A 10,662-nucleotide genomic window follows, 5' to 3' on the forward strand; every position below is an offset into this window, starting at 1 on the left:
CAAAAAAACTGTTAAAAATAGTAAATTGTGCTATAATTAAGGAAACTAAAAAACTAAAAGAAATAATGGTGGGTATCCAAGTGGAATTGGCGGGCAGCCACCAATATCGACTTGGATCATTATGAGTCATTGTCATGTATGAAATACCTTTTTAGGCCATGTTACATATTGTAAGAATTTTTTTAAAGTCAAAATCAAGTCAAAGGACCATCGAAGACCTTGTCAAATTGCAATGAACAAGGCGACCTAGAGACAATTGTAAGTCAGCCTCAAATCATGGAAAAGAGAGCCTATATAAAGAAGGACTTAGCCTCATTCAAGGAAGAAGAGAAAGTGAAGTTTCTAGGATTGTTTCTAGGATACTTCTCTCCACACATGTGAAAAAATTAGGGTTCACGTTTCTGTAGTAAATCTCAGTTGCAAAAGTGAAGTTAGGACACCAAGAAAAGCTAGTTTTCAAGTCTACTTATCTAGGAGAGAGAATCTACCCAAGCGAAGGAGAAAGGAATAAGTTCTAGGCTTTCTACAAAATATTTTTTCTAGGTAGGTCAAAGTTGCAAAAGACATTGTTAGATGGTTCAAAGTTATAGAAGAATCTCTTGGGTAGGTTGAAGTTGCGGAAGAATCAACAGGGTAGGTTGAAGTTGCAGAAGAATCAATTGGGCAGGTCAAAGTTGTAGAAGAATATTTTGGGCAGGTTGAAGCTACAGAAGAATCTGTTGGGTAGGTCGAAGTTGTAAAAGAATCTGCTAGTGAGGTCGAAGTTGTTCAAGAAGTCGTTGGAAGTCAGAATTTGTAGAAGTTGTTAGAAGAAAGGTTTGAATTGGTCTTGGAGGGTCTTGGTCTTGGAATTTTTCACTTAACTATTCTATAAGAATAAGAATTCTTGCTAGTTTTTCTCTCAGTTGGAGAGGTTTTGGCCCCAGTTGATAACCTACGTACTATGTCCTATTGTCTCATTATTCATTATACTTTGGTAGTTGTTTGATGACATAGAACACTAATAATAATAAGTGAACTAAGAAGCTAACTAAGTGAAGTAAAGACACATCACAAGCAATTATCAATAAGGGAAATCACCTACCTTGTTGCCCCTCAATTTCTCAGCGTGGTATGTATCTTCTTGAAGATGTGTTGTATTTTGTTTTATGATCATGGTTTTCTTTTGAACTACTTTTCAGGCTAACTAATGATTCTCTAATGTTATTGTGTGCCTCTTTTAGGATAGTACTATTACTTTTCTTCTAGAGTCTCACTCTTTTTCTCCCTGCCATGAAAGTACCTTCTATACATTACAATTGTATACCTCAAAGTGTCAACTTACTTACTTATTCAAAGAATGTTGTATAATATGTTATGTTAATAATTATATCCATGGAAAACCCATAAGGACAATGGAAACCGGTCATAATTGCAGTTGGGGCTCCTACTCCAAATCGTGTGAGGTCTAATTGGGACTTCACATCGGGGATACCCACTCGGTTGACAAATTTCCAACACCATCAACAAATATATATTCAATTTGAATCAGATGAAGCACACACACATACACATACCATTATAGATCCATCTTATGTTTGAATCTACCAAGTGGCGAGTGGGGACAAATCTCTTGAGGATCAAACCTCTTTTAGAGTGAAAAAAGGTTTGATCCCTCTCAACACTTAGTAGATCTATAGGTAAGATGGATCTAGGTTAGTCTACATAATATGTTGGCATGGCATATAAGGAAAATGTTCTAATGGCCATAAATTTATTTCCAAAGCACATAATTTAATGAAACTTATATCAATGGAAAACTCAAGTTGGACAAAATATGAGGGTGTCCTTAAAAAATAAGTTTGAGATGGTTGAGAGAAGAGAAATTTCAGTAACCTATTTCCTTAAGGTGACCTAGGAGGTTGGGTCTAAATATTTTGTACCCTCAAAAAGGTATAGAGGGTACTAGATGTGTTACAAAAAGTGATAAAAAATAAAATCTTTGATGACCATGGACTACAACCAAAAAAACATCGCACTACTTTAGACATCATTCAATGTTTCAATAAATTAATCTGGGAAGTACCAACATAACGAAAACTAAGAATCTTAAAACAGAAACCACACAAATTATTTAAAATTTTAGCTTCCCAATTTGCATTGTATATTGCATGGGAAGACTATCATCAACTGCAATAATGAGGATTTAAAAATTCACATATTTGAGGGGGGATATAAATTCTACATCAATCCAACAAACCCCTTGGTAAAATTTGAAAAAATGTACATGAAACTAGCAAACTCTTAAAATAAATCCCTAATAAATTTCATAAGTTCTAAGTCAATTTTGAAATCTCTAGTAAACCCTTTAAAACTTGTGAGTGAATTTTAAATCTAGATATTTCAAAACTTGACAGAGAATCTAGAAAGCTATCCAAAATTTATGGGATAATTTATAAATGTCTCCAAATATTTCAAAATTAAGAGAAAATCCCTTAGAATCTCCAAATATTTCAAAAGTTAATGATAAAAAGCTAATTGTAAGATAAAGAATCAAACATGAAATTTTGCAAAAGGTTTTCCTTCTCTATAAATGCATAGGCTAAACACTTTCATTTTAACGTAAATATATTTAATGAGGTAAAGTTCAAAGTTTCTATCATTTTAAAAATATCCCATTTTATATTTAAAAATTCTAAATTACTCCCCTTAAGTATTTTTGTTACCCATGTTTCACTTTTTACTTCTTCTTTTTTCTCTTTATTCTATGTAAGTTACTGAGGGATCAATTAATAATGGAGGCACAATTGGTTTCTAGCCTCTTGCTTCATATGCTAGATAGAGACATTGAATTCCCCTTATTCAAAATATATTTACAGACGTAGAAATTAATCTACTCAAATTCTATATAGGGTAGCTTAAAATTTTGTGCATATCAAAGATGAAGTTGATTTTGTTAAAAAATGGGTTTTAACATGTTTTTAAGTTCCTTTATGGTCGTGTGACAAATGGAAGTTGATTTTGTTAAAAAATGGGTTTTAACATGTTTTTAAGGTCCTTTATGGTCGTGTGATAAATGGCATTTCTTATGCAATGTATGAATTATTTTGTCATTGGAATGTAAAAGTTATGGCTCTAATAAGGTAACAATCGAAAAATCAATCATTAGCATATCATCATTTTAATATGAATATTCATTAATATGTGAGAATCCCATATACATTTTTAAAAGTATCATTAAGTTTTAAGAAAGTTTGAGAACCCTAAGCTTAATGCTAATTGCCTAAGGTTTTTATTTCAAATTAAGATGGGTGGGATTTTTTGACTTTTTATTTTTATTTTTTTAATTAAGGGCTTATATTGATTTTCAACGGAATATGCTCAGGATATGCTTAGTATTAATCATTATCAATGGTTGTAGTGTATCAAATAGCTTTTCAGGTTGCATTGAATTTTAATAAATTAAAAAAATAGATTTGTTCCACCTGGCTCCCACTTACTAATTTCTCGGGGATTTGAGATTATTCCAATTTTAATAAGTTCCTCCATGATAAGTTCTTCATTATTATTTATAACATTCTTTTAATATAAGCACATTTTATTTAGAAAAATGGTCCATTACTTTTAACAAATTAAAAAAATTAAATTCGTGCCAAGTGGGTGCCCCCATCAATTTTCTAGAGATTTGAGATTATTTGATTCTAATAAGTTCCTCCATGCAGGGTTGGAATTTCAAAACAAATACACCCGTCAAATTTGATGGTTTCAACTTGAACTCCCCACCAGTATTGATTTTGCAAATTTCTTACCTATATTTGATGGGAAAATCATCCTTGTCAAATTCCATTCATGCCTCCATACTAAGTTCCTCATTATTATTTATAACGTTCATTTGTAAAGTTGACCCATAACCTTTTTTCCCATGGTTAATAAGGTAAATGTGTGCATTAGTAAGACATTTTTCGTGTTGCAACAATTTTTGGTTATATTTATGAAGCCTTCGGCTATATCAATCACATTAGTATTTTTAATTTGATTATATTAGTTATAATGCAAGGGTTCTCCTTTTCTTTAACTACAAATTGTTCCATAGAATAAACATAAATGTAAAGAAAATACTAAAAGTAAAAGAACGAACTATAAAAAAAGCATAATATCTCATAACTTTGTAGCAAGCTTCAGCATATTTATATTATAAAATTCAATAATAAAAGGAAGAAAAATGCATAGTAGTTGATGAGCCAAAAATATGATACCTTTTTAACAACATTACCAAAACAAAAAATATTTTTTTTGTTATTGCTCCGTATAAAATTATCATTCCATTATCATCCAATTTGTGGAGATCCCGTAATCTATGACAGAGTTTGCAATTTCAATAAATAAACGCTAAATGCAAAATTATATCAATTAGAATTATTTTCACATTAATATTGGTGGGATAGTTGTTGAGTTATATGTCTACTAATTTGACTTCTTAAAATAAATCATCTACAGAAATATTTGGATTATGAAGTGTCTTCATTAATATTAGTGAGATAGAAAATAATAATAGTTCGGGTTATATGCCCATTAACGTAAACCATCTGTACAAATATTTTGATTATGATGCGATTTCAATTGTCCCAACTAATGTGTAACTATATCCTATACTTGTTCCTTATTTTGGTCTTATAAATTTATTGAATTTTAGTACTTTCCACTTAATATGGAACTAAATCTTATTTTTATTTTTAGATTCTATTTTCACTCAGTATGATTTGCTATATTTGTTTTTTTTGGGGAAGAAGACTCAATGTATTAAAAGAAAATAGATAAAGTTCGAGCAATAAATGGAATTGAAGTATGATTTGCTATATTTGCTTTTTTTTGGGGAAGAAGACTCAATGTATTAAAAGAAAATAGATAAAGTTCGAGAAATAAATGGAATTGAAGATTGGAATTCATCTTAAAGAATAATATATTTAAGATATTTTGATAATAATAAATTTTTTTAATAGGAATGATAATCAAGTTAACTATTTAGTGAATGTCAATTTTTTTATACAGTTTTCTATCGTACACGTTTGTCTTATACAGGTGTTTTGTGATGCGGTTTTTTTTATTATCTTGATTTCATTGATCGTAATTATGCTTTTACCGTATAAGAGGCTCTCTATTTATATCCACCCACCACTCATCCTTGCATCGTCAGTTTGTGAGTTATCAGGCAGCTCAATTCTGTCGACCCACATTGGTTTCTAATCAGAGAATTGATTTTAGTTTCAATTCAGATTTGGCTTCGACTTGATACTGACTCAGCAATCTGTTTCTGATTTTCTGTCAGATGGGTTGCACATCTGTCCCTGCATTCTCCCTTGCCTGCCTGATACTGATCGCCTTGACATCTGCAAGGGATTTCGGATACTCCCCTGAGGATCTTCTTAGTGAGGACAGAACTGTGAGTCTCTATGAATCATGGCTCGCCAAGCACAACAAGGTCTATACATTAGCAGAGGAGAAGCAACAGAGGTACGAGATTTTCAGAGACAATCTGAGATATATAGATGAAGTGAACCAGCAGAATCTGAGCTACTGGCTTGGCCTTACCAAATTTGCAGACATGAGTCATGATGAGTTCAAATCAAAATACCTAAGAAATATACCCGGAGGTCATGACAAGAAATTCAGATACGAAAACGCTAGTGACTTGCCCGCGTCTATAGATTGGAGGAAGAAAGGTGCAGTGACCGCTGTCAAAGATCAAGGCAAATACGGTGAGTTTCTTTATATGTGAGATCTAAATTAATTTCAAGAACCGTCAAAGCTGATAGAGTAGCTCAATTTCAGTTAGGTTTTATATATAAAAAAAGGAAAGAGCACTCGCTTCCATGGTGAATCCTTAGCCTAATCTCCATAAAATGTAAAGAACGCTAATTTCCATAAAATGTAAAGAACGCTATTGATTGAGTAAAATCTCATTAACGTTTCAAATTTGTGGGTGTGTTATATATTATCCAGGCACTTCTTGGGCTTTCAGCGTAACTGGAGCAGTAGAAGGCATCCACCAAATTCAGATTGGTAATCTTGTTTCCCTTTCCGAGCAGCAGCTTATCGATTGTAACAAACCTCAAAACAACGGTTCCCAGGGGGGAGATGTGGGTGCCGGATTCCAATTCATTGTTTCTAATGGGGGACTTGATTCAGAATCAGATTACCCTTACCAGGGGAAAGACGGACAATGTGTTAAGGAAAAAGTATTTTGTATTACTTTAACTTAATTTAATTTATAGAGTTGTATTTTGTATTACTTTAACTTAATTTAATTTATAGAGGTCAGGTTTCTGTGATACATATCAAGTTTGTGAGAGATTTTTATGAGAGATTTTTAGGTGAAAATCACATGGAATACTATTCGTCCACGTGTTTCGAAACAACTAGTGTGATTCATAGTCAGGACAAGTTCGCTGAAAAAATCTCTCACAAACTTAATTTAATTGACAATAAATTTTAAGAATATTTCAGAAAATTTAACTCAATTATTTAACTTCATTCTTGTGATTCTATTTTGAAATATCTCCGAAATCTCCAATCTAGTAGATATGTTTTCCCTGTTTCCTGATTTTCTGTACTGCATGTTCACATTCAGTTGAATCAAAAAGTTGTATTTCCTGATTTTCTGCTGCTGCATGTTCATGTTCAGTTGAGTCACAAAGTTGCATCGATCACTGGGTACGAGCTTTGGGATGGCCCTGACAACTTTTTACAAGAGCTGGCTGGTCAGCCCGTCAGTGTGGGAATCGATGCCTCTGGCACAAATTTCCAGCATTACAAAGGCGTAAGAATAACACGTAGATTTACACAGTTAAAATAAAAATTTGTATAATTTGGTTAAATATTCAACCATTCATATAATTTGTATAATTTGGTTAAATTTCTTCGGATACAAAAAGCTCTTTATCCCTGGTAAACTTTGAAATCCCGTCAAAAGTTTCCAATGTTTAATGTAAATAAACTTTCCATTCCAATTCCACGAGGGTTTGTGTTTTATTGCAGGGCGTGCTGTCTGGGCAGTGTGGAAACAAGACAAATCATTTTCTTGTAGCAGTTGGTTATGGCAGCGACCAAGGGAGTGACTATATTATCGCAAAGAATTCATGGGGAACACAGTGGGGAGAAGAGGGATACATCAAACTTCACAGGAACACTAGCGCCGAAGGACAGTGTGGGATCTATCAGCATATTGCTGTACCCACCACATATTTGTCGTAAATTAATGCCAATCACTGACATTATTGAACTGGTAGTGGGCCATAGTTGGAAATACCAACAAATCAAAATGAAATTCTGATCCGGCGTACAGGTTCTCTCATCCCTAAAATTATTCAGCCAATCAAATCTACGTAAATATCGACGTGGAGTAAAATGTTTGAGTGTACTGTGCAGAAAGGAGTCTGTTCTGCGTAGGGTTTAAAATGTATGTGCACCCATAATTTAATTAACGTTAGTTTTGTCATTAAATGTTTTATGTCCTAAAATATAGTTGGTTGACCGGCGTATATGTATAAATTTTTATATGGAAGGAGGTTCGTTAACTTTTTTATTTTTTATTTTTCAATTGAGAGCTTAAGTTTTTCTAATAGAATATGTTAATTATTTGTTTTTTCATAATGTTTATCATATTACAAAGTTTGTTAGGTTGCATTGATTTTTAATAAATTTAATAAACTATATTTGTGTTATATGGCTCTCCCACCGCCAATTTTTTAGGGATTTGAGATTATTCCAATTCTAATAAGTACCTCTATATTGATATTATTCCAATTTTTGTAACTTCGTCATTATTATGGACTCCCCACTCACCCATTTCTTAGGGATTTGAAATTATTCCAATTCTAATAAGTTCTTCATTCTTGTTTATATCATTCATTTATATCTAAAGAAATTTTATTTAGCGAAATGGTGTATTACTTTAATAAATTTAAAAAAAATTACTTTAATAAATTTAAAAAATTAGATTCATGCCACGTGGCTCCCCACCCACCAATTTCCTTTCCTAGGGATTTGAGATTATTCAATTTTTTTTTTTTTTTTGTAAGCTTAGGTGGGACCTTCTCATTTTCGAGTTTTTACATGTCCGTTATTCACCCCATTTCCAGGGAGGGTAGCACAAGAATCGAACCCAAGATCTCCGGTTCGGTGAGACTTCATTTCCACGGCCATTGCCACTTGAGCTACCCCATTCAAATTTTAATAAGTTCCTCCATGTTGAGATTATTCCAATTGTGATAAGTTCCTCAAGTTCCTCATTATTATTTATAACATTCATTTATATATACGCAAATTTTATTTAGCAAAATGGTCTATTACTTTTTATAAATTTAAAAAATTAGATTCATGGCATGCAATTTCCTAACGATTTGAGATTATTCCAATTCTAATAAATTCTTCCATCTTATGATTATTCCAATTCTAATGAGTTGATCATTATTATTTATAACATTCATTTATATATAAGCAAATTTTATTTAGCAAAATGGTCCATGACTTTTAATAAATTTTAAAAAATAGATTCATGTAAGGTGGCACCCCACCCACCAACTTCCTAAGGATTCAAGGTTATTCCAATTTTAATAAGTTCCTCCATAATACATTCTTCATTATTATTTACAACATTCATTTATATATAAGAAAATATATAACAAGGCATTTTCCTAAGTCTTCACTATGGTGCAAATAAATTCCTTCCATTTTGGCATTAAGATGTCCCTGTCCCTCAACGTGTTTGAAGATCATATTGTCTACTCTAATCTTCTACTCATGGTAGAATAATGTGAGCTACAAGTTGTGAGTGATAAGTCTTCTTCAGTTAATAACAAAGTTTTCTATACCATATATAACAAGGCACTTTCTTATAATCGTGGTAGCAACTTACTTCTTTGTCTGTTTTATGAACATACATATATTTGTATGATGCCACATGAGCCTAATAGTGGAAAATTTAACGTGGACAACCTATATGAGAAGTTTCGACATTTGATATTGGATCACGAGGCCGACTTACGGGACCTTAACTCTTGAGAGGAATATGTGTTGCGCACAAATGAGGAGTACAAGGTTTGACCAACTTATGTTGCGAACCTCCACGAGATCATTTATGTGTCCGCTATAAATTGAGTAATTGAGTATGGATTATATGTTAATGATTTGAAGGTGTTTTATGTGGAAGATTGCTTTACTTTTCAAATACAAATGTATAAAAGTAGCTAAGCTATGAATTTGGTTTGTCCTAGGTTTTGAGTGTAGGATTAGTATAGAATTACATAAAGTAGCATGAATGAATTATTAGCAATCATTCAATAACAAATTTTCAAATTGCAAGTTGATATTACTAGACTTTTTCTTTGAAGATCAATATTGATCTATTTTAATCACAAATCTAAGAAGTGTTTAGAGTGATATAATTTATTCTTGTGTAATTTTTTTAAAATACAAAATTTGAAAAAATATGTTTGCATCTCAAAGATAAAATTGAGAAAAGAAATATAGCCCAAATATAAAATAATAACATTACTTGAAATGCTTAAAATTGTTTTAACTATAAATGTGTATCTCTTTTCATTGTACATATTAGTTGACATTGAAATATTTCGTGGATAGGAATATATATATGAACTTTAGATGGAAGGAGGTTTGTTGATTTCTTTTTAATTGAGGTCCTAGATTGATTCTCAAGGGAATATGCTCAACATATGCTTCTTCTTCATGTTTATGTATGGCTTAGTGTATTACAGAGTTTGCTAGGTTTCACTTAATTTAATAAATTTAAAAAATTAGCCCACCCACCAATTTTTGAGTGATTTGAAATTATTCCAATTCTAATAAGTTCCTCCATGTTGATGTTATTATAATTCTGATGAGTTCCTCATTATTATTTATAACATTAGTTTATATATAAACACATTTTATTTAGCAAAATGGTTCATTAATAAATTTAAAAAATTATATTCGTGTCACGTGGCTCCCCACCCACCAATTTCCTAGGGATTTGAGATTATTCCAATTCTAATAAGTTCCTCCATGTTGTGATTATTCCAATTCCAATAAGTTCATCATTATTATTTATAACATTCATTTATATATAAGAACAATTTATTTAGAAAAATGGTCCATTAGTTTTAATAAATCTAGAAAATTAGATTCGTTCCAGGTGGCTCCTTACCCACTAATTTCCTAAGGATTTGAGATGATTGCAATTATAATAAGTTCCTCGATGTTGAGATTATTCCAATTCTAATGAGTTCCTCGGTATTATTTATAACATTCATTTATATATCGGAAAATTTTATTTAGTAAAATGGTAGATTACTTTTAATAAATTTAAAAAATTAGATTCATGCCACATGGCTTCCCACCCACCGACTTCCTAGGAATTTGAGACTATTCCAATTATAATAAGTTCCTCCATGATAAGTTGCTCATTATTATTTGTAACATTCATTTCTATATAAGCAAGTATATAAAAAGGTATTTTCCTATGTCTTCACTATGGTGCAAATAAATTCTATCCATTATGGCGTTAAGTTGTCCCTCAATGTGTTTGAAGATTATATTGTCTACTCCAATCTTCTTCTCAAGCTAGAAGAATGTGGGGTACAAGTTGTGAGTACTACGTCTTCTTTGATTAATAACAAAGTTTCCCAT

The 10,662-nt window shown here is 31.7% G+C and overlaps 1 protein-coding gene across 1 annotated transcript; it reads left to right on the plus strand.

Annotated features, from left to right (window-relative positions):
• The first annotated feature begins 5,305 nt into the window (after positions 1–5,305).
• LOC149235806 (cysteine protease XCP1-like) lies at positions 5,306–7,230 on the plus strand. Its single transcript, XM_089368675.1, has 4 exons — positions 5,306–5,735; positions 5,980–6,215; positions 6,608–6,796; positions 7,015–7,230. The coding sequence occupies exons 1-4, from the start codon at positions 5,306–5,308 to the stop codon at positions 7,228–7,230; spliced, it is 1,071 nt and encodes a 356-aa protein (XP_089224801.1).
• The last annotated feature ends 3,432 nt before the right edge of the window (positions 7,231–10,662 follow it).

This window comes from Pinus tabuliformis, chromosome 8 (assembly GCF_031772625.1).
Source record: "Pinus tabuliformis cultivar Carrire ecotype Pingquan chromosome 8, CPIR1, whole genome shotgun sequence".
Classification (NCBI taxonomy): domain Eukaryota; kingdom Viridiplantae; phylum Streptophyta; class Pinopsida; order Pinales; family Pinaceae; genus Pinus; species Pinus tabuliformis.

Bases quoted from the DNA above. Each gene is read 5' to 3' on its own strand.
- LOC149235806 (XM_089368675.1), top strand. From the start codon at position 5,306: ATGGGTTGCACATCTGTCCCTGCATTCTCCCTTGCCTGCCTGATACTG. The intron at 5,736-5,979 runs GTGAGTTTCTTT...TATATTATCCAG, and splicing joins CAAAGATCAAGGCAAATACG to GCACTTCTTGGGCTTTCAGC. The intron at 6,797-7,014 runs GTAAGAATAACA...GTTTTATTGCAG, and splicing joins ATTTCCAGCATTACAAAGGC to GGCGTGCTGTCTGGGCAGTG.